Source organism: Aulonocara sp. 'chitande type north' Nkhata Bay, linkage group LG13 (assembly GCF_057382095.1).
Source record: "Aulonocara sp. 'chitande type north' Nkhata Bay isolate Kocher_YH1m ecotype deep benthic linkage group LG13, A_spYH_male_GT1.1, whole genome shotgun sequence".
NCBI classification, from domain to species: Eukaryota; Metazoa; Chordata; class Actinopteri; order Cichliformes; family Cichlidae; genus Aulonocara; species Aulonocara sp. 'chitande type north' Nkhata Bay.
The window spans coordinates 11,033,731-11,058,210 of record NC_141356.1 but is presented as its reverse complement, the minus strand read 5'-3'; the positions used below and the strand labels follow the sequence as shown (position 1 = coordinate 11,058,210).

General features: G+C 46.1%; 1 protein-coding gene across 5 annotated transcripts in view; it reads left to right on the top strand.

The window, feature by feature from the left end:
* The window catches only part of LOC147315708 (spectrin beta chain, non-erythrocytic 1), a 101,762-nt gene that overhangs the window by 16,966 nt on the left and 60,316 nt on the right, over positions 1-24,480 (top strand). For 4 of the 5 annotated variants that reach the window (XM_086258698.1, XM_086258703.1, XM_086258699.1 and 1 more), the window contains exon 2: positions 17,771-18,057. In XM_086258698.1, the coding sequence (XP_086114824.1) occupies positions 17,910-18,057 (148 nt within the window). In that variant the 5' untranslated portion in view covers positions 17,771-17,909. Of the gene's footprint in view, positions 1-14,878; positions 15,239-17,770; positions 18,058-24,480 lie in introns of those variants that run through there. The other variant, XM_086258700.1, reaches the window with a different exon arrangement.

Below are 24,480 nucleotides of genomic sequence, written 5' to 3'. Positions count from 1 at the left end.
CTTTAATGACGACTTTTGACGCCTCAGTAAACATTAATGTGCTTTAATGACGGGTTTCTAAGCGCAGCTGCACATGCAGACGTCACCCTCTCTGACTCCTGATGTAAACTCAGCCGTTTTGTCCTATAAGCACACCTGAAACCACTCAGTTCAGAGCAGATGCTTGAAGGGTCACTCCTGACTCTAACAGATGCTCATAACTGATGATAGGAGCATAGATTGAAAGTTTTGCCTGCAAGCTCAGAGCTTTCCTTACAGCAACACACCAATGCAGCGTCCATGGTTCTACCCAGAGATCTTTAATGTCCTGTACTTGTGGCAGCAACTCATTTCCAATTCGAAGTGGGCAATCAAGCCTTTTCCAGCTGAGAACCATGGCCTCGGAGTAATATCTGGATCCAAAAACGGACAACTGAATATCCAAATATTTAAATATTCAGGTGTAGTTCTTCCTTTTGCCCCAACTTAGACGTGCACACATGGTAATGGGACATCTGTCCGAACAGTCGGAAAAGACTCGATTACTGCAAGTCAAAGTTCTTCCAAATTTTCCTCTTGTAGTTCATCGGTCTTTGATTACAGGAGTGGGTTAAACAGCTAGAATCCCAGACCTGTCCTTGTTTTTCCTAGTCCGTCTGGTTCATGGAAAGTTCATGTCATCTCGGTAATTTGTCCCTTTCTGTCTGAAGGTCATGGATTCACAGTGGAAAAATCACAATAATGAGAGGGAGAACAAGCCTCTTTCTTCCTTCCTTCCTCTGTCTGTTACTCGGCTCGGGCAAATTAGAGCTCAGCTTCATTAAAATGACTCAACCCCGGCTCCCTCAATGTGTTGTTGTCACCGTCCCATGTTCCCAGGCGTCTGGTTCGACAATTGGGCCGTCTGTCTGCCCGCTCAGACACAGCGCTCATTCAGAAATGGATATGAGGGAATAATTGTGCTGTTTATCTGAGGATATCACATTTATCCTGGAGCCATTTGGCTGCTCGAGCTTCGGCCTTTACAGTATGTGTGGAAGGTTCTGTTTGACAAAGCTCACGTCCTCGCTTTGTCTGAAACTCGAATATGAAAATATGAAAACCTGTCAATTCAAGTCAGTTTTATTTGAATGGCACCAAATCGCAACAATAGTCACCTCAAAGCGGTCTAAAGTAAAGACTTTACAATAATACACAGAATCCCAACAATCAGGCGACCATCTATGGGTGAGCAGCTGGTGACGGCGGGAAGGAAAAACTCCCTTTTAACAGGAAGAAACCTCCAGCAGATCTAGGCTCAGGGAGGGGCGGCCGGTTGAGGGTGTCCGCCTCAAACTCTGATTTTAAAACTCTTGATGTGCACATTTTCAGACGTTTCTGCTCTGCAGGTTTTTTCTGTAACTTAGCCGTCAAGCTAGCAGGACTAGCCAAAATAATCGCATTTTAATTTCACTTCCATCAGTGAATAAAACGATGTATCTGAGCAGTTATTCGACCACACTTTGGCTTGCAGCTACACCCTTTTCTAAACGAACTCCCTGCCATCCTCAGTTTAGTTCATATATCTTTATTTTTCCAGTTTTGGAAAAACTGCACGGTCGTGTTAATTTTCATCAAAATAACTGACCGCAACAGAAAAGTTCTGAAAACGGAGACACCCCTGCCACAGGTATGAAAAAAACGTGCTTTATTCTAACGTCTCTCGAACATTAACGTTAGACTGTTAGTTCAACATGGAAGCTCGTTTTTTTTCATCCCAGATTTGGAATATGAATATCTTGATGCACTGAGGAGATGCAGAAGCACAATGAGTTTGTTCAAAGGTCTGACTGCTGAACCCGGCGGTGTACGAGCTGTGACCGGGGCGGGTTTACTCAGTGTTTGACATTAAAAATGTTCCAAGTAAAGTGATGCTGATTCTCGAACCCAAACCACCTTTGTCCTAACTGTGATTAACCCTTTGATTTCCGTTATCGAGGCGTCACGCTAGCTAGCGTCAAAGTTGCATGTAGTCTCTACATCTGTCAGCGTGCGGGGGTTCGCTCCCGAGGCTCGATCCCAGCTCCATTTGTACCACGACCATAATGCTGATTGGGATCGTAGCAGCCTGATTTCATCAGCACATGGCGCTGTGTTACATCGTGGTAATGATATTCAGAACTCTCTTTAGGTCTTAAGTTAGGGTTTCTATAAACTTCAAAAAAGTTAAAGCGAAGCAGCTGGCAGATTAACCGGATGAACTGTTCTGTAGGACGGCAGCAGGTTTGTGTCACGATGGTTTCAGATAAATCTTTTCCACTTCAGTCGTTAGTGTAACAACAATCAGAGAGCCACGCTCTGACAAATGACCACGTTTGAAGTTCCAGCTTAGTAAATAAATCGGACGAGGCTCACAGGAGGAGATCCATCCAACACCTCACGTCCTCACAACCGGAACACGCTGAACCCTGCATGACCTTAGCTGTCATTTCCACATTTCTTCTTAGAAGTGTGTGTGTGTGTGTGTGTGTGTGTGTGTGTGTGTGTGTGTGTGTGTGTGTGTTTCCAGATTAAGATCTCCTGGATCTCCGTGTAAAACCTTGAAAGTTTGTTCATATGCATTTCCTGCACATATAACGCCCAGCGGGACGCCGACAGCGCCGACGGGGTTTCTGTCTCGTTCATCTGCGTCCTCCACCCGTCTGCCGGAGCAGAGGGAGGAGGACGGGCTGTTTGTTTGAACAGGAGGAGGAGTGCAGGCTGGGAGGCTGTTTTTGGCTGCAGACTTCAGTTGCATAATGGCAGGAAGGCAGTGGGAGAGTTTGGACTGGGAAGGGGTGGAGAGGAGGAGGAGGAGGGGCCATGTTTAAGTGAAAACTTTCTGTTGTGTACGGACGATTTTATTTTTTCCTGTCACGTCCTGGTTTGATCCAGGATTTGGGAGAATAAATCTCCGGTGATTCGGGAAATGAAAGACGACAGGATGAGGTTTGAGCCGGAGCTCAGCCCCGTGTGGATGAGCTGAAGCATCGTTAGCTGCTGCCTCTGTAATCAGCATCCTTATCGGTGTATTTAGAGTAAAAGCACATACTCGGGATTCTTCCTCACATGACGTGAAACAGCACCAAAGTTAATGTTCACACAAATGACCTCAAAACCCCCGACCTTCAAAGAGCTGTAAGGAACCCTCCCCCATGTTCGTTTGTTTGTTGTAGAAAAATGTAGATTTCTCAAATTTTAGTTAGAAATATACAACATCACGTTGTTGCCACTGAAGGTGAAACAAGTAACAATAATAATCAGAGATTGAATTTTAAAATTCAAACTTAAAAAATTGTAAATATATGATCGTGAAAAGTGGGAAAAAATTATGAAGTAAATGTATGAGGAAAAAAACAGACAAACTTTATTTTTTGTAGTGAGACAACAAAGTGGAAAACGGAGAAAACATACGTTGTTATTAATATTCAGAAAAACATAAAAAGACACGATTTTGTTAATTTAGGATCCAAAGCTGTGTTTGACCCTTTTAAGGCTCAGATTTGTGAAGCTCGAGGCGTTGTACTTACATCACGTGCATTCAGCTTGTCCCAGGTCGTGGTTTCCATCCACATTTGGCTTTGTGCGAAAATCACGTAAAGAGCGAGTGCAACAACAAAAACGGATCATCACGTGTCCACCGTTAGCTGCCACAACCAGAAGTGACGTCATGGGAAACTTGGGAGGCTTAGAGCTTAAATTTCAATGTTAGAAATCGTTTATTTACATTTATTTATTTTATTTTTTTGGGGGGGGGATTTTGCACAATAATATTTTTTTTAATTTTTCCTGAAGTTTATAAAAATTAAACCTATAAAGACACTCCAAATTTCCTGTGGTTGGAAACTATTTTGTGCAATGTTTTTGCATTTAGCTTTGAAATTTTTGAAGTTTTTCTGAAATTTCTGTAAGTAGAAATGTTTTTTACAAACAAACAAACCCCCACAAAACAATTTTGATTCTTTTTTTTTCTTCTTTTTTTTTTTTTTTTTTTGCAGTCTCTCTAGTTCCTAGGGACTTAATGCATACATAATATTATAATTTGGGATGTAACAGTTGCATTGATGCATAGTGACTTGAAATGCCCCCAACAGCTGGTAAAAGTATAAAGATAAGCTGTGCTTGGTTCTGTGGTGGACTTTAAGGGTCTCCAAACGTGTCACATGACTGTGACTCATTCTTACGGTTCGCTGTCAGTTTCCCGATGAGCTCGTGACCTCCTGTGCTGAATGTTCGACCCTCGGCTGAGCAGCAGCCTGAACAAATCTGTAAAACGTCAGAAACATGAATAAAAACAGCGCCGTGTGTTTCACATCGACGTGCTCGCTCACTCCCTCGCCTCCTCGCGTCGTCTCCGGGTTCGCACTCTCTCAGTAACGGCGTCCTCTGTGTGGGCGCCGAGCTCAGGCCGACGTGTTTATGTAAAAGCCTTTCAGCGCTCTGGCCGTCAGCTGGAAACGCTCACGCTCTGACAGCCCGGAGGCCTGTGGCGGGACTTCATCGGCCGTACGCTGAACTCGGATCAGCCAGTTTGAGGCTCTTCAGATTGTTTCCGTGTTTAGTGGCGCTCGGACAGTGAAGCTAATACTTGAACAGAAATATTAAATCTCTGTATTTTATTGTGTTTTTTGTTTTGTTGTTTTGTTTTTGGAGCCTGACGACTTTTAAAAATGCTCAGAGGCTGCTCTCGCTCTCAGATGTGCCTGGGCATGACATCACTACATCGTTAACATTTTACCTGATTAAGAAAAATCTAATCTTAAAGATGTGCGGTGACGTTACCGTGCACGGTGTGAGGAGAAAACGCCGTCGTCTGGTTGGCAGTTGTAACAGTTTTTCAGCAGCGTTTGCTCCATGTGGATCTCTCCTGAACTTGCTAAGATAAAAATGGTGGAAACAAAACAAAGAAACACGTGAAAAGCTGCAGATTTGTGCGCCTGCACGGCCTGTCGCTCACACATGCTTCCTGTGTGAAGGTAAAATCTGCACGGCCTCATTAAATGAAGGCTCGCAGGGAGCGATCACGTGAAAGCTGCTGGTGGAAAACTACATCTGTTACGCAACATTTGCTTCTGTCTCTCGTCCTTTTATCCTTTTTACCCCCCTCCCACTGAGCCGTCTGTCACTGGCTGAGGATTGTTTCTCTCTGAGCCTGAACTCCATCAAAAAGGCTGCAGTGTTGAGAGACACCAGTGGAAGTCATCACTGGATTCTTATCAGCTGCCATCAGCTTTGTGTGTGCGTGTTTGTGCGCGTGCTGGCAGTGAGGACTTCTGTGGCATCGCTTGGTTTGAAGCCTCAAAGTCAGTTTTATGTGCTCCTGTCCGAATGCATCATACAGAGGCCACGCCCCTAAAAATGCAAACTTTAAGCCTCAATATAGTTTAAACAGGTGAGTCCCCCCCCCCCCCCCCTACAGGTGTCAGACCTCAGAACAGTTTGTGTATCAGCCTGTAAACATGTTTGTTTCTGCTGTCAAGTTTTAACATGCGAGTCTATGGGGACTGACTCACTGCTGCCTCCGCTGGTCGGTCGAGGAACTGGTGCATAGAAATGGGGGAATTAATTTAAAAACATGGCCGCCTGGCATCATGTCAGTGCGTGATCGAAATGCTACCATCTACACTTCCTGGGTGAGCAGAGGATGCAGCGTGTTATTGATGGGACACACACACACACACACACAGCACTCAGGATGCTCATTGATAATTAATAGCTGCTCTGGCAGCTGCATAGTTAAGAGCACATGGCGTGTGTGTTCATGAATGCTAACTAAGTGCCTCCTGAGCTGCTGGATCAGATATTGATTGTGTGCATGTAGCAGTAAATGGTGGACTTAAATAATAGGAGTGTGTGTGTGTGTGCAGCACCCACACATGGACAGATGTTAATCCATTGTGAAGTTATCAAATATAGATTTGAAATGTACTGAAGGCAGCTCTGCTCTCACGTCATCAGCAATAAAGAACTCGATGCATTTTACAAACCTGCACACGTGCAGTGAGAACGCCGCCTCCTCTTCCTCCTCCTCCTCTTCCTCGATGAAGGAAGAACAGTACAGTTCTAATCATTTATCAATGTGTAGATGGACGTCCTCGTGCTAAGCTGTAAAGTGATATAATGACTGAATCCATTAACTGACTGATGTTCTCTACGCTGACTCATCAATTATGAGTGTAATGGAGTAAACACAGGCCAATTAACGGACCTTTAACCAGTTTAGTGGATGAGCTGAAGCCTGTCAGCTTGTTTCAGTCATGTAAGGAAACCAATGTGAGACCTTTGAAGGCTTTCTGATTCCAGCTGCTGTGAGAGACCGTCTTTAAGACGGCGAGCACCTTTTGTTGGTTTCAGTAAAACATCTGCAAAATAACCTGAGTATATAGAAATGACCCCTCATTTCCCTTTAAGTGTAAAAAGTGCACAAACACTATAAACATGTTTACCTGTGCAGCCGAGATTAAAAGCAGAAACCATGAATCCAAGTGAAGGATGTCCCTCAGACGTGCTTCTTATCTCTGTCTTCTGATCAGCGTGGGAAACCCTCACATGTACACTTTTGGTTAAACAGCAATAATATTCCACATCGTTACGATCCAAACAACTTATTTAGATCCTGTGAAATCTTTTAAACTTTCCAGATGTTCCTACGTCTGCCCCGGGATTCACGTCTCCTCTCCTGTCAGAGTATCCTGCTTAAAATCCACAACGCGCTCTCGTGTTTTTACTCTTCCATGGTGTTGGCGTTAAAGACAAAGATGTGAAAACAACCTTATTGTCTGGAAATCTTTGGCTTGAAGCTTCTTACACCTGCATTGTCTTTAATATCCAGCAGGGGGCGACTCCAAAAAACCAAAAAACCTTCAAACTCCTGAACATTTTTTTTTCTGTCCTTGATGATGTCACTGGAAGTGGGCGTAGCTAACGAGGGCTTGACGTCAGCGTGGCTCCCTCCATCTTTTACCTACAGTCTGTGGTGGTAACTTTGACCCTGTGTGTTTGAAGAGGCTCGTTTTGACCCCTTTTTATAAATCACATAATTCTGTTAAATTAAACCTTCTGACTTTTCCTAAAATATATATTTTTTTAATCATTTGATTAATTTTTGGAGTGAGAATAAAAGGGGAAATACAAATAATGATCATTTATACCCAGATGTGATGTGGACGTCATTTGGACCCCACAATGGCAGCATGCTGAGTTGCCTAGCAACACTGTTTACACACATTTAAACATGAAGGCTGGTGTAACAGGATTTGTAAAATTAATAAAACTGAGTCTTAAATATCTGTTTAGTCAAATCTTAATTTTAATCAAAGGAAAAATTAACATCTGACCTCCAGGAAACTTCTTTGTTGCAGGACAGTGTCAGAATGGCTCCCCCTGGTGGTTCTACTGTTAAATGTTATTTTTGGAATTTTTACTAATGAACGTTAAAACATTTTATTTTTTTTTTTAGATTAAGAGCTCACAGGTCTAAAGTGACGGCTCATTTTTGCCTTGGTCACAGTTCCAGTCTGATTCTGGAGCTCACTAATAAGTCCATTTTTTATCATTTTAATGAAGTTCTATCGGCGTGTCTCTACTCTGTCCTTTGACTTGTTTTCTGAAATTCCTGCTCTCTCTGTCTCACTTGAATCTCTGCTCTGAACAAAACAACTCGCTCGAGTGAGCAAATGTGACCGCATGACTTATTGATGGCGAGCGGCCGCGTTGTCTGGCTGGCTGGCGAGGGGAGCTCGGCTAGGTTGGCTGCGTGCGGTTTTTCACCTCTCCGGCTTTCTGATTGGACTGTTTTTTAGCTGTGTTTAGCCGAGGTCGGTGTGAAGCTGCAGACGATTGGTTCTCACGGAGAACAAACAGGCAGAGACGACTGAAGCGCGTCCAGAGAAAATCAAAGTGACAGAAACACAAAGAGGAACACAAACAGCCGGCGTCAGCTGGAAGGACGCCTGCGCGGTTCAAACACCAAAAACGCTCATTTAAGTTACTGGGACCAAAATATGGAGCGCTACGATAATAACATCTGCTGGTTCTCAAGTAATGAATTCACAACATATCACGGAGGACTGAAGACCAACGAAGAAGACACAAAAGACACATTTCAAATGTCTCTCCCCGTGGCCGCTGCTGATTGGCCCTTACTTGTGACATGTGACCAGATGGAAAATGATGTCAGCCATCAAAAGAAGCTGAATATTGGTGCTGATCTCTGACAGAGTCACTGCTCTTATATCGAACCACCTGCTATTAACACATGATCAGTATGTGGACGTGCATTGTGGGTAATTTTGTTTACAGCTGCTTTAGATTTGCTTCAGTTTTATCGTCATCGCAGGAACGTGTCCATCAGCTCGCGTGACTTTTCCCGATAAGAGATCCAGATGCAGATCGGGGTCTTTAAACAGGTGGAAAAGGGGCTCTCAGTTTTTCCTTCCTACTCTCTCTGTCTCTCTCTCGCTGTCCCATTCACTCATGTGCTCACTCGCCCTCTCTCATTCTCCCACCCTCTCTCTCGTGATCTCATCTCCTCTGACTGCTGACACATTCCTGTGCTTTCAGCCCTTTATTCCCTTTTTTGTGTGTGTGTGTGTGTGTGTGTGTGTGTGTGTGTGTGTGTGTGTGTGTGTGTGTGTGTGCGCGCGCTCACATGACAGAGCAAAGGGGCCCCGGAAACTGACTGAATGGTTTTGGCTCATCCAGTTTCAGACCCGAGTGAAATCCCGCCGTAGCTCAAGGCTTCGTCAGCTGTGCAGATTCCGTGTTTGCTGCTTCAGGTTTTAGACATTTTCTTTTTTAAATGTGTTTCTGTGGTTTTGCTGAAGTCAGTCAGGTTTTTAGTGTTCACCAGTTTTCTGTTTCATAGCTTATGCTGGAGATCAGCTTCAGTCCTGATGGATAGAGCTCCGTCCCCACCTTGGAGCTCCACCCCTGCCTCAAAACTCCAGGCTGATCAATTTGGGGGCTTCTGCTTGTCTGCCAGCTTTTCTAAGAGCATCACAGTCTAAAAACACACGAACCTCAGTTTAAAGGTCAATTTTTAAAGTTCACTAAATGCACAGTGTTCCCTTTTTTGCCACCTACCTTCAGTCCACCTGAAGGACGTCTATGGTGATGGTGTGACGATTCCTGGGAAAGCTCTGCAGGGCCCAGGAAGTCTGTAGTTCTGCGGTATTTGAGTCTTTAGGATGTTTATTGCCTTCATTAGGGTGATTCTTGTGATGGATTTAAAGAGCTGCTCAGTGAGTGTGACAAAACAGCAAACCCCTGCTAAAAGATCTGCATCTTTAACGTGAAAATATTACTTCCACTTAGAGCTGGGCGATAGAACGATAACGATATGTATCGCGATATAACTTTTACTCGATAGAGAAATTAAGCTATCGCGATAGACCTCGCCGCTCTTGTCCTCAAAAAAAAAAAAAAAAAAAAAGGTCAGCCAATCCAAATTAAGTAGCGCAGAGCCGAACCAATCACAGCTGCAGCGTCACGTCGCGTGACTTGTTACGTACAGCACAAGTGCCAAGCCGCACGTGTGTTTGTTTGGGAAGCAGCCAGCGGGTAATGGAGGAAATGAGTGTGCCGACTAGAAAAATCAACCGAGCGTGACCGAAGAGAAAACAGATGATGGTTCCAATGCCGGAGAGATTGTCAAACGGAAGAGCCATAGAAGTTCCGTAGTGTGAAGGTATTTCGGCTATTTCAAGTCTGACAAAAAACAGAGTAGCGTGCACTGTAAATGTGCCGAAAGCAAGTCTGGAAATACAATAAACTGGTGCATGCGTCACACTGTGCGCCACGTTATTGTTTCGGTGAAATGAATTTCTACAATACTGTTAATTCTACTCTCTGCAGTGTTTAAATGCTTACATATACACACAGTTACTGTCCCTCCACACTTACGACTCGGTTCTGCTTCTATGCCCCAGCTTTGTTTACTTTTTCCCACCGAGGCTTCTAGACTTCTGATTGGCCAATATTTAGGCACGGTTAGGAATCTAGCGCCACCTGCTGCTTTGGCATGTTCATAGCAGCGTTTTCCTTCATTTCTGCCTTTATGTGTGGACGGGATTATTTTTTAAAACGAAAACGGAAAATCTCCGTTTTCAAAAATACCCGTGTACGTGTGGACGTAGCCTCAGTCTCTGACTGGAAGCGCTAATTCGTCATTCGGCTTTTGTCAGACTAAAGTAACTGTTAAAACTGTTTGAAAAGCTCAGCTATACAACAAGGAGAGATTGAGAATTTCCTTTTAGTTCTCAGTTTATTTGATATTGACAAAAGTTAGTCAGTTTTGTCTGTTCTTCTGTAAAACAAACTAAGATTTATTTTTAGAATTAATATTTTGTTTCTAAGTGGAATTGACAATTTAGTCTGTTTCGTTTGTCCTATTTTGAAACTTAAACGCTTTAGCGGCTGCCTTTTGTGTAGTTTGCAATATTTGCCTTTATTTATCTGAAAAAGTCTCATGTTCCTTAAGTACATCTACCCTGTTGAACTTATTATGGGAAATAAATATTTAAATAAAAACAAGCTGCTGATTATTTCACATTTTACTTGTGAGCAACGGCACATTTAAATCTTACAAATATAGTTATTTGGCTTATATCGTGATAGATATCGTTATCGCCTGAAATGAAAAAAACATATCGTGATATGAAAAAATCTCATATCGCCCAGCTCTACTTCCACTTCTTGTAGCTTTAAGTCACCGACGGCACCGTCGCAGGCGAAGTGAAACTGCTGCATTAACGTTTAGTTAGAAAAGCTTTTATTTTGAAAGAGGTGCTTTAATTTATGTAACCCTGGCGACGTGGTTCTGGGGCAGACCTTTATGCCTGAGTCATTATTGATCCCTGCTGATTGATGTGTGTGTGTGTGTGTGTGTGTGTGTGTGTGTGTGTGTGTGTGTGTGTGTGTGTGTCCAGGCTTGGCGTTGCTGTTTGTCCTCTGATGGAAGGACAAACAGCTGCTCAGAGGACTGCAGAGCGTCAGACACCTGAATCAAAAGGTGAAACGAAACGTTTTTTCTCACAGGTAAACGGAGGCGGAGACTCAGCTGTGCTCTGGTTGTCAAACACCTTAAAGGTGTTCCAGCTTCATGCTTCTGGACTGCACCAGAATAGCTCTGCAGGACTCTCAGGTCAAAATAATCCTCCGTTATCATGTATTTGTCTTAAACTGGCAAGTTCACTGCTTAAACTAACCGCAGATATTTGATGCCGCGACGTTGCTACAGTGCAGAAAATTTAAATCGTACACAAAAATAATCCTGGAATAGACTGAATGTAAAAGACTGTCCTGGCTGCAGAATTCAGGCTGGAGTTTAGTCGTCCTCTCTCTTTTTGACGTGCTGGGACTTGTTGTTGTTGTTGTTGTTGTCTGGATCTTCTGGTCGAGCCTCCCTTTTGACGCTCTGAATAACAAACGTTTACAAAAAGGTGCGTGGGTCACGTGAGTCCATCATCAATATGTTTGGAGACATCAGGTCAGAGGGTCGCTGCTACACGACCGGAGTGCTTGTTGCAGCCTCACGTGCCGCCCCCTGGTGGCCATTATTAATAATTCAGCTTCCACACCGCGTCACGCTGCACACCTGGAGCTGCAGCCGTCTTTTTTCCTGCTGATGTAGTTTGAAATAAAGTAGGATGCTGATGCTGTAGTTTACTTTGAGAAACGTGACCGATGAAGGTCCTGTAGCAGGTAAAACGTTAATAAATGACTAAAATTTGAATTGGACAGAAACAATAAATTGCAGTTGGATCTTGAAGTCCTTCCTGCTTTGCTGCATCCACACGCTCTGTCGTCCGCATGCGTTAGCCTGGATGGATCAGCTCGTTGTGGGAGGAGCCGGTCTGTACGCTCCTCGTGTTCGTGACGTTCCGCTCACCCTGACGCGTCCCGCGGTTGAAGCTCGTCTCACAAAGAGCTCGCTGTCTTTCTGTCGTTGCACCAAAAGTCTGGACGTCAGACTGATTTTAGATCAAAGCTGCAGACAAAATGTTTCTGTTGAGCTTTGGAAACGGCTGATTCTGGACCTGTGATTGGAGGATTGGGGTGCGTGTGTGCACTCGAGTGTTAAATGTGTAAAGTCGTCCTTGTTTAATCCGAGGAGCCGAGGCGTAGACGGGCCGCTATGTTTGAGCTCGAGCTCATTTACAGAGCAGATCAAATCTGAATTTTCTTCCCTGCATTTGAAGCCGTCATTGTGAAAAGTGAGCAGGGCTGTCTGCGGCCCATTGATTAGTCATCGTAACCATGGCAACCTCTAACTCTATTAACGGCTCAGATAACCTAATTAGCGTAGTGGAGATGCTCAGTGTCCTGCCCTTTAACTGTCATATTTGTGCTGCGCGTCCTCCAATTGGCTCCCTCAGGCACGATCAGCTTAAACTCCGCTTTCTCACAATTAAACAGGAAGAGCCAGGACGCGGCGCTCGATGCCGTCTTTGTTTCTCCCACAGACGCTGTTCGTGTGTCCCTGTTTGTTTCTTATCTGAAAGCTGACGCTGGGACACAATCGCACGTTCGGCCGTGCTCGGGCTCTCGGCGCAGAGGACGCCCGCCACTCCAGCTCACGTCTGAAAACTGCGCCAATCAAAGGGCGAACGGTCCAAAAGCTCCTTGTTCCAGATAGAAACGTTCAGTCTTCTGCACATTAATGCAGAAGCATTTCTTGTCCTCAGAAGATGGAGCACACTGGCTTCCTCTAACTGGTTCTGCTGACCTTTAGTGCAGCATGATTTCTCGTGCAGGCCAATTATGTGTGACTTCAGGGTCTTTGTCTGCTCAGGATGAGATAACCGGATTACAGTGTACATCACAAGCATGACTGTCAGAGCTGTCCTGAGACCTTCACTAACTCCTTCCTGCAGGAGACATGAAAGCAGCTCAGGGACGCCTGGGCTCAAAAGCAGATGCTGGTTTAGTTAAACCCGACACTGATGTCTAAACTCACCTGCTGTCAGACTTCAGCGAGTCCTCGGATCATCTCTGACAGCGTGATGTATCCATCCGCCTGGATCTGTGTGTGCCGTCTCTTTGCGATGATTCAATCGTTACGAGGACATCTTATCTCAAATCTAACAAAAATCTAATTACTGGCTCCGGCTCAGAGTCACTAATTAGATTCAGGATGGTTTCCTCATTAATCAAAGCAGGCTCCACTGATCAGTCGGGCTCGAGTTAGCCTGAGGATTTATTTAGTGTTTTTGGTTTTACCTGACACGTGCATTCTTTGTACTGAGCAGCAGGGGGCGACGCCTCCGATGTAGACGGAGGTGAGATCGAGCGGAGGTTTACGAGAAAACAAACGTCTTCGATCTGTGAGCGTCGTTCAAAGAGTAAAACATGTTCAGATGCAACAACTAATTTTATATTAGCCAAAGCGGAGACCGTCCAATCAAAGAGAGGTTATGTCCCTGACGTGAACACCTGGAGTCAGCTGGACGAGCTGCTGTGATTATGGACGTCTGTAAGGCGAACATCTCACAGCTTCTCCAGCACTGCTGTGAGCTGTGGATGGAGTTCACACGGTGCTGTTGAGCTCCTCGTGTTTTCTTTGCACCTTTTTATAAAATCATAAGTGAAACAGAACCTGAACAGAGCTGAGCGCAATCATTCAAACCTGGAGCCAAAATGGCGCCGTCCCTGATTCCAAGTGCGAGCTTCCATCCAATCAGTGTCTCTGACTTCCTGCCGCTGCTCTGCTCAGACCTCGGTGGTGTCGGGTCGGATAGCTGCTGCCCCACATTGCTCAGTGTGGCCTACATGAGACTGCAGAGGGGAGAGTGATGGATCACCGCCTCATGCATGTCCCAGATAATCTCTCACACACACACACACACACACACACACACACACACACACACACACACACACACACCTGTTGCTGTGTGTTTTCTTTGTGACCTTGCTCAGCTCAGGTTTGGCTCTGGTGCCGGCCCGCGGTCGTGGAGGAAGTCTGTGGTGATCCGACACGACTGGAAAACTCGAGTCTTTGCTGTCCGTGTGGTTCCAGTCTGGTCTCCGCCGTCGGTCGGTGTGCGTCTGTTCATGGTCGGGGCGAGCGCCGTGGCGGCAGCTTGTCCTGCGTAGGAGTCTGAATGCAGAGTGAGATTCTGCCGGTTTGCGTTGCCATGGTGAACTATTGATATTTGCATAGTGAAACTGTCAGAGCTAAAAATACAACGAAACGAGCGTCGTCTGTTTTTCCATCTGTTTTCAGCTTCATCAGGTAACAGCAGGTGTGCGCTGACGAGACGCCAACGAAGTGTTTGAATTTTATTTTCATGAAAGGATTCAGTAACAATCAATCAGCTGATTGAACCACATGACCTGTGGTCTCTCGTGTTCACAGCAGCTCTGACGAAGCTGCTGACTAAGAGAGCCGGTGACCTCCGCGGGCCTCCGGTCCACTTCCACTCCTAATCCTGAACTTTGATTCGTTTCCACAGACAGGGCGGGTTCTTTTATCCTGTCGCCGCCGTCTGTGATTTAGCTCCGCTGGCAGTGTGGTCGTTCCTCCTCCCGAAGCTTCAGCCGAGAGTCTTTGTGCCGCTGTCGCCACCGTGACGAGTGGGCTCCCACGCGCTGCATGCTGGGGCAGCGTAACCATGGCAACGTGTGTTTTTTGCCCGTCTTTCAGTGCAGAATAGAGTGTAGTAAATAACATTCAGTCGTCCACTCAGAGGAGCAGGTCGTGCCTTTATTTTGAAAGGAAACGATGCTGTGTGGTTTCTGGTTCTCTGCACGTATGAAAGAAAACGAAGCAGCTTTAATGTTGCCTCTGACCGGCCTCAGGAAAAGGTGAGACGCACCCGTGTACGAGACCGTGACGGGTTCTTACTGGGCTCAACATCGTTTGAGTCGGCGAGGGATTCTCAGCGTGGTTAAACGGCGTGAAAGCAAAGCGAAGGACTTGGACGTGTTAGAATGCGTTTTAGTTACTGGAGGTTTCTCAGCTTTCATTACATTTTGTTGTTGTTACTCCAGCAGCAGCTTCTCGGGTGGAGCAGGTGGAGAGGATGATGTTTGCTTGTTGCTGGTTCAGGAACAGAAACGTGTGAAGAGGAGGGAGAGGAGTTTATTTCTCCCACAGCAGCAGATTTAGGACTCGACTCCAAGTCGAGCCGCGCTCCTCCTTTGTTCTCATTCGGAGACGGAACGAGCCGTGCACGCTCTGACCTCAGATCAGTGCTCATCCACCTGTGTCACAGGACACCCCGGGGTGGTGTATGAGGTAGGCCTCGTTTATTGAAGCCAAACACAAACTCTGTGATTTCATGTCTGATTGTTGGACCTTTAAAAGCGTGACACACGGGTGGCGGTTTGTCGTCCACTCGGCTTTACAGTTTCAGCTGATTTTAATTCGATTCTTTGAGTTCTTAGTCTTTGCTCGTCCGTAAACCCTCAGATAATTTTTATATTTTTAATCTTCCTCGTTCACACATGTGGCCGACGTCTCCTGACCGTCCAGTTTTATTCTTTGCCCTTAAAAGCACAATCACATCCTGTGTAGGATTACCGATGTCTGCAGAGGTCTCAGGTTAAAACCAAAACCCCTACAGTCACAGTGTGACAGAGGTGTGGGCGGAGGGGGGGCTGCACTTGACAGCTTTCGTCAGAAAGAAAGCCGAGGCGAGCTTCAACAGGAGGTAATTGTAGTGAAGGATGCTGGGAGGGTGAGAGAGGTGGGAGGAGGACGTGGGCGAGAGATGGAGAGGAGAGAAAAGGGAAAAAGATGCTCAGAAATGAGGCACACGTGCTGGATTCATGTGAAGCTGCATGATGGGAAATGTAGGCTCCAGCAGGGCATTTGTCTCGACTGCTGACCTCACTTTTTAACATCCCTCATATCAGATTTAATGAGGAAAAGCTACAACACAAAATTCTTAAAAGTGTAAAAAGTCTGAATTTTTCCGCCCCGTCATCTCTATTTCTGTACTTCCTGTTCCCAGCCAGGGTCGTCCTCTCTCCGGGCTATAAATATCCTCCTGAGAAGGTTCGGCTCTTCCCGTCGCCTCGTTCTTTCTGCTGCTGGCAGCTTTCACACGCTGACCTGCAGCAGACCTTCAGTTTCCCGCGCGCTGGCCCGATTCCCGGCATCCTTACTCACAGCTTTGCCTTCCTCAGCCCCTGAACTTTGACCTATCGCTGCAGCAGGAACGTAGTCACCATCATCTGCGTGCAGCCAAACCTCGCTCTCAGTCAGGTGTGTGGTCACCTGCCTGGCCGGAGACTTTTTAAACTCATCCAACTGCACAGCCTCAGCAAACAAACACATTTCACGTGCAGCGCGTCCATCGCTGCGGCCGCCAGGATGGACGTTTTCACTGCTTAAAGACACGAAAGCTTCCTGCCGCGTCCGCGAAGCTGAACCGCCAACGCGTGATGCATTCGAGTGTCTGCGGATTAATGATCATGGTGATGATGATTGTTACCAGATTATGAAACAGCAGCTGAATTGACCGCAGTGTGAGGAGGATGGGACGGAGTGCAGCCAATCAGAGAGCAGAAGTGCTGACGTCTGTCAAATTTTTATTTAAGATGTTACTTATAAGTTTATTTCAATTTTAATCTATTTTTTGTCAAAGATTAATTAAAGTGAAAATAATAAACTTAAAGGGTAAAATCACAGTTTGCATCTCAAACTTTCCTGTTTTCCTCACATTAAAGCAGTGAGCCTCACGTCTGTTTGTTTCCACCAGATTTCTGTTCGTGTTATGAAACCTGAGCTGACCTCTGACCTCTGACATGCTCACGGTTCAGACGGTGGCTCAGCTGTAACTCATTCATTCATTTATTACGTGCTGAAGCTCTCGGTGTCCAGCAGCTGGTCACATGGCGCACCTCTGGAGACAGATGTGACTGACGGCTCAGGTCTGAGGTTTCCCTGCTTTGGGTGAACCGCTGAGGTCGTGGTTAGTTAAACGCCATCTCAGAGTCATGCTGATGACTGCAGGACCGCCTGCGCTGAGTCGCTCCTGTGTTTACCTGCACAGGTAGATCACATGTTGCATTGAAGCACAGACTTCCTATCTGTAGACTTTACTGACAGGAGCGATCTGCTCATAAATGAAATCGTTCACAACCTTTTAAACTACAGATTAGTGTTAGTGAGAATGTTGGAGCTGGTCACTGAACGCCTCACTGCTCTGATGCGTTCACAGTGTGTGTTTGCTTCTCAGATGTTGTAGTAACGTGTTGTGACCAGGAGGAGGCGCCCTTCTTCTAGCTTAGAAACTGTTCTGTTCAAAGGGAGGTTGGGTGGTCTTCAGCCAATCGTGGAGCAGAAGGCACAGTCATGTGACCACCTTCCTCAGCGGCTGAGAGCAGCAGAGTGTCTGTGCTGCTTTAATCACAGCTCAGTGTTTCTCACCAATGCACGAACACAAAACGCCGGCGTTGGTTTCCTCTGCAGACTCCACGCTCTGATCGATAAGTGCACGCCCCACAGACAGGTCACGTCCTGCCAGACTCTTCTGTAGCGTCTATGTTTTGTCCCGAGCGTGCACGCCCACAAACACTGAGTGCATTTTGACATGAGCGTACAACGGCGTGTGCTGCACACCCCGTCCTGTTTGTTTATCCGCCGCCTTCTGCAGTTTTGATCTTCTGTGGTCATCGGGGCGAGGGGAAGAGGCGTGGCCTCGTCTGACCTCGTTTGTGATAATCATAAATATTTGTCCAATCAGCCGTCAGCTGTTCTTTAATAAAGCTGATTATGAGTTCATCGTTTCTCACCTCGTTCTCTCCGTTTTCCCTCCCGCAGGTTTCCTAAAGTGATCTCGGCCTGCCAGCCAGAGCCGGTCTGAGCGTGTGCGAGCGTCCGGCGTGATCAGCAGCAGGCAGCAGGTGAACGGACTCGAAGCCAGCGGGGGAGGCGGAGGTGGAGCCACGGGGAGGTCAAGATGACGTCGGTAGCGGCGGAGTACGACCACATGGAGATCCAGCAGCAGTACAACGATGGCGTCAACAACCGCTGGGACGCCGACGACTGGGACAACGAGAACAGCTCGGCACGCCTCTTCGAGCGCTCGCGAATCAAAGCCCTGGCAGGTAGGACGCCGTTCACATCCCTGACAGCTGATGATGATGATGTCACACCTGCCACTTTTATAAAACCATTAGAGATCAAACCTGGGACGCTTCAGAGCGGCTGATCAGTCTGGATCTGAAGCTCAGAGTCGCCGCACTGTTTGTGGGTCCAGCACAGAAACACCTGAGTCCTCCTCAGCGAGCGCTCTCCCTCCTGTTAGTGAAGCGGCTGCAGTTCAGCTGGAGGTGCAGCAGAGGGCGCTGTAAGCCAGCCCCAATGAACAGCAGCTGAGTGGCTAAAATGCAGTTTTCATGTTGCAGTGAGGCAGACGTCTGCACAAACGTTTCCTGTATCTCACATGTGCAGGCTCAGGTCTCCACCATAAAGATGGAGGCTGGAAACCTCCAGATTGGGTTTTACTGCTGTTTCTATTTTTCTGGCTCGTGCCGTCTGATGTGGAGCAGTTTACAGTTTTAGGTTCCTGGTTTGTCGCTCGGTGAACGCCGGCCTGCCGCTTCACGAGGCGAGCGAAGCATCCGGGCGGAGCTGGAGCCAAATGTCACGGACACACAGCAACCAAATAATCTGCCCCCCCACGCCCCCACCGTGACTCCAGCTCGCAGGCTGATGACTTCATGTTGTTTTCAGTGTATGAAGACATAGTTCGGTGTAATTATTAGCATAAAATCGGAGAAGCTTCAGTAATGGTTTAAATTCAACCGTATTTCAGTTTTCTTTGGGCCACTTTTGTGCCTGTTGACTTGTGTCGACTCTGGTCGCCAGCGTTCAGCCACAGCTCCACCTTAAATTAGCCAAATGTGAGTTCATGACGTCTGAACCACAAAAGTTTCCAAACTGAGCCCGAAATGACCAAAAAGACATACTCTGTGATAGGGCTGGGCAATATGGCCTAAAATTCATATCGAGATATAATTTGAAGCATGTGCGGTAACGATATATATCGCGATATATTCTTTTCTTCTGTATAACATATTTCCCACACTATAAGGACTTAAAATCCTTTAATTTTCTCAAAAATCGACAGTGTGCCTTATGTATGGATTCTGGTTGTGCTTACTGACCTCGAACCGATTTTGGCTGCAGAAATCTGTTAAAAATGTTTTAGTACAACTTTGGTAAGCCGCACTGCTTGATGGATTGTCAGAGCATTACGGCTGCCGTAGGGAGGAGCTTCAGAGTAATCTGGGTCCAAAACTCCGTCCGCTTCAGGTCCCAAAGTCAAACGAACACTGAGAGTTAAAAACGGTCTAAATTCTTTCATCTTTAATTAAATCATCAACGTTGCTGCTTTACCAGGTGTAACAATTAAGTTTAACATCCAGGCATCCATGAAAACAGAAGTTATTAAATTTAACGGAGTTAGAAGTTAGCAGGAAGTTAGCTCGCTAGTTTACACCTAAACATTTCATAGCATGTTCTGACTGAGAGATTTTTGAAACTAATTAAAACGTACAGCTCTGCTATCACTTCCAACATAAATGAAGACAGGAAACTAAACAGCAGTGGCGTTTGTAGGGTTACTGAAGTTGGACTACCTGGTATATAATGTTGTGCTACATGATTGCTAGCGACACAGCTATGTTAGCATAACATTAGCACAGTGAAGCTGGAGGATGAAGCCAACTTTTTTCCACTCGATAAAAGTTAACGTGAGGGATTCTGGTGGTCAGGGACAAATGCAATCGCATAGCAGGATGCTGTACACGGGCCAAACGTCAGTCAGGAGAACAACTGAGATCATTCATCCACAATACGAGGTTAGTTATTAATAAACTGCAACAACATGGGAACAGAGCAGCTGCGAGAGAATTCAACATTAATGAATCAATGTTACGGAAGTGGAGGAAGCGCAGTTTTTGGCTTTCCCCATATTTCAAAAGTGCTTCATCTCTTTGCTATGACTGTCGCCCGCCATAATTTGCAGATGATAATGGTTGTAGCCGCTGCGATGCTTTCGACCGAAACAGGCGCAGTTTGATGACATCATCAACATGCGCTATTGCAATAGAGCGTTATAGTCAAAATCTATCGTTGGCCAAATTTATATCGTTTCTATCGTTTCACTCCTACTCTGTGAGGTATGAAGCTGTCGGGGTGGTCTTTGGGGGAAATCCCATCATCTGATTGTGGAAAGAGGCCTGACGCAGGGTTATTCTGATATTTGGTGATTTTTAAAATCCAACATTCCCATAAATCAGCTGGAACGAAGTCAGAAGCTTGTGTCGCTCTGCCCGCCTCCGCTCGGCGGCTGGTCTGGACGATAAATGTTTAGATGCTTCGAAATAAATAGGAAGCGAAATGAATGTTTTGTGCACAGACGAGGACTTTTTGAGTCCTCTGAGTTTAAATGTGTCTGTTTCATGGAGTGGACTGTGGTTAAACCGGCCGCGGCTCGGGGCTGATTGTAAACGTGTCACAGTAACTGAAGCTGTTTTACTCTGAAGGCCGACTGCTGCAGGAGCATCACACGGCACTAAATAATTCACACCAGTGTTAAATATGCAGGAGTGTGTGTGTGTGTGTGTGTGTGTGTGTGTGTGTGTGTGTGTGTGTGTGTGTGTGTGTGTGTGTGTGTGTGTGCTTAAATGGTCAATAAAAATTCCATCGTGCTTGTTATGCTCAGATAAAACAAAAGTTCTGAAATCAGAATACAAGTGCAGCCTGAAAGGGGGAGGAGCTAAAACAGCTGGCTTCACAGGACGACCTGAGCAGCTGCAGTCAGGGCTGGGGTCAGGTAAAGAAGGATTAGTTTGAGCTGTGAATCATGCAAAGCTGCCCTGTGAGAGTCCACGAATGAGCCATAGTACCACTGGAGAGAGTATGACGATGGTCTGTGAGGGCGGGGCCGGTCTTGTCTCATGTGTGCCTGAATAAAGAGAGGTGATGAAGATGAGGGAGATGAGGCTAAAACTTCACATTCAGTGAAGTTTTAGCAGCACACAGTCTTCAGTCTGCTCAGTGAGACCTCTGTGTGATGAAGATGATCCCATGTGATCTGGTCTGTCACATGCACTCGGCTCCTCCTTCCTCTGCAGCCTCTTCCTCTTCATGCTGAGCTCAGCAGGCTAGTGTGTGTGTGTGTGTGTGTGTGTGTGATGTTTACATATCTTTGTGGGGGCCGAAAATTGGAAGTTTACTTTACTCGTGGGGGCCAAAATGCCGCTCTTCATGGGTTTGAAGGCATTTTTTAGACTCATAATGTGGTTTTAGTGTCAGGGTTAGGCTATCGTTAGGATTAGGGGGACTAGGAAAGCATTATGTCAAGTAGATGTCCCCACAGAGATATGAAAACACGACTGTGTGTGTGTGTGGCAGCAGTCGTAGTTTTTGTGGTTTCAGTAACTGATCTGCATTCTCCACATGGAGGATTAATGAGGAGGGAAGGACAGAAGGAAATGGGAGAGCAAACAGAAAGGTTATGAAGGTAGGAAGCCAAATCAAAGGTAACGTCAAGGAGAGAAAGAGAGCGGGGTCGTGATGAAGAAAGGAAATGAAGTAAAGTGAAGTAGGAACAGAGGATAGAGTAGGAAGGAAGGAGGGACATGAAATCATACAGGAATAAAAGTGAAGTAGGGATCGAAGCAAGGAGTCAAGGGAAGGAAGACGAGTGAGAAAATATTTGGCACAGAAACTGAAGTTTGTGTTTGTGCAGCACAAACTCATGAAATGTGTCAAATAACAACAGGTGTGTGTGTGTGTGTGTGTGTGTGTGTGTGTGTGTGTGATGAATCAGACTGAAACTGCAGTCGGTGCTGTGAGATGATTGGTCGTCGCAGTTCTAATAAAACATGACTTCAGCCAATTAAACCTTCAACAGTTCACCTGAAAGCTGAAGCTGGAACGTGTGTGTGTGTGTGTGTGTGTGTGTGTGTGTGTGTGTGTGTGTGTGTGTGTGTGTGTGTGTGTGTGTGTGTGTGTGTGTGTGTGTGGGGCCAACTGTGTTTCGCCTCCATATGATATCCTGGGAAACACAAAACCGCCAGTCACCATGGAAACGCAGGCAGATCTGCTTACAATGAACAGAAGGAGAGTGTGTGTGTGGTCATTCTTCCGGCTCACATGGATCAGTATAATGTTCAGCATTGACGATCGTATGATTTCTGATATGCGGCTGTACTGTGATGTCACGCTGCTGCTGAGGCTCCTCCCTATTAACAGTCCCAACAAACAGCGTCTGCTCCCACAAACAGAGCTGTGACCTTTAGGTTGTTGGTGACCGAGGTGTGTTTCCTTCATGCAGCAGGAGACAAATGGTTGGTGCCGCTCTCAGACTTTCACTAGCACGTGCTTCAGTCCAGTTCAAACAGACGAGTTATTAAAACGTGCTGTGCCTGTACGCTGCTGCTGCTGCTGGCTGTTCCCTGCCAGGGTCTCCACAGGGGATCATTTCCCTCCATCTGACCTGTCAGAGCTGATTCTGGTTCTGTGAAGTTACCTGTTGCTCTCCTGATTTAAAGCCTGACTGAAGGTTAAACTGGTGATTATGAATGATCTGAGTTTACTGTTGGAGCTGTTTATGGAAAAGTTTCACATGAGGACTGAAGCTTTAAAGTGGCAGAGACTCACCCAGCCCCACAGTAATGAGAACCAGGAGCAGTCCAGGTTCCCCACAGAGACACAAACACACACACGCGCTCTCTTCCTGTTCGGGGGGCTGGATGCAGGAATGCTGGGAATGTTGGTGTGTCTGGTTTTTTTTTTCTTTTTTTTTTAAACGTGTGTGGTTTCAAAGTGAAACTAAACTTTCTGTGTTTCGTGTTTTCTGTCTGGATTTTCCCTTCGTTCATGTTTAAGATCCCCCCCCCCCCCCCCCCCCCCCCCCCTGTCTTTTTCCCTTTTTAGTACGACTTTGTTTCACGCTCTTAAATTAATCATGAAGGACTTCCTGTTTGCATCCCCTCTGCTGAAGGTCCACCTTTATTTAGGCCACACATCGGGCCTAGCTCGTAACAGAGCAGTAGGTGGCCCGGGTTGGGCCCAGATGGGTTTGAATAATAATAATAATAATGGAGTGGATTTATATAGCGCTTTTCAAGGCACCCAAAGCGCTTTACAATTCCACTATTCATTCACTCTCACATTCACACACTGGTGGAGGCAGCTACAGTTGTAGCCACAGCTGCCCTGGGGCAGACTGACAGAAGCGAGGCTGCCATATCGCGCCATCGGCCCCTCTGGCCAACACCAGTAGGCAAGCAGGGTAAAGTGTCTTGCCCAAGGACACAACGACCAGGACAGAGAGGCCAGGGATCGAACCGGCGACCTTCCAGTTAAAGATGCGATTCCCAACCCCCTGAGCCACGGTCGCCACGAATGTGTACACTGTTGTGTTTGGGTCTTTAACATTTAAACTGAGGGGAGAAGTCACTACTTCAGCAGCTTTCTTGTGTCTGCTCTCACCGTTCATCACATCAGTTTACTGTGACGCTGATTAAATACTGTAAAACTCTCACACTTTATGGGAATAACAGTTTAAAGAGGAACTGTTTGTTACCATAGCTAGTCTTCACCAGCTGTAACACGGAGCACAGCGAATCTTCCTGGGCTTAAAACCATAAATCAGCATCATCCAGAACAAGGTTCAGTTCAGTTTTATTTACACAGCACCAAATCACAACAACAGTCACCTCAAGGTGCTTTATACTGTAAGGTAGATCCTACAAAAATACAGAGAAAAGCCCAACAATCATATGACCCCCTATGAGCAGCACTTTGGCGACAGTGGAAGGAAAAACTCCCTTTTAACAGGAAGAAACCTCCAGCAGAACCAGGTTCAGGGAGGGACGGGGCCATCTGCTGTGATTGGTTGGGGTGAGAAAAGGAAGACAGGATACAGACATGCTGTGGAAGAGAGACAGAGATTAATAACAGATATGATTCAGTGATTTTCGAGCTGCAGGCTGATCACATGAAGAATTTTGGCTGGTGAATCTTTTTTAACGTTACCTACCGTCCAACTCTGAATATAACACTTAACGAGCTTGTAGTTTGTTTTGTCGGAGCTCTAAATGGTTTCTAATGCCATGAAATACAGATTTCTTATATTTCTTATATTCCTGTTCGTTGGTGCACATGAACAGTTTGGATCGATTTCTTGGGCAGAAAATGTGAGTAAAATCATTTATGTGGATCCAAAGAGTTGAATCTGTCAGAGAAATCCATTTTATGATGGTGTAAAACGTTGCTGATGTTCTGACCTCACAGGAATGTGTCTGTGTGGTCGGGAGGGCGAGGCGGCGTGTCGGTGTGACATTCGCCACGGCAGCAACACAAGTTTAGACTGTGAGCCGGCTCTCAGTTTGTGGAAGAGCAGGGAGAGGCTTCAGCAGCGGCTCGTCCTCAGTGAAAAGTCCCGGTGTTTTCCCCGAGGCCTCCAGTGCGAGGAGCCTGCATGAATGGGGCGTTTGGTTCGACGGCGGAGT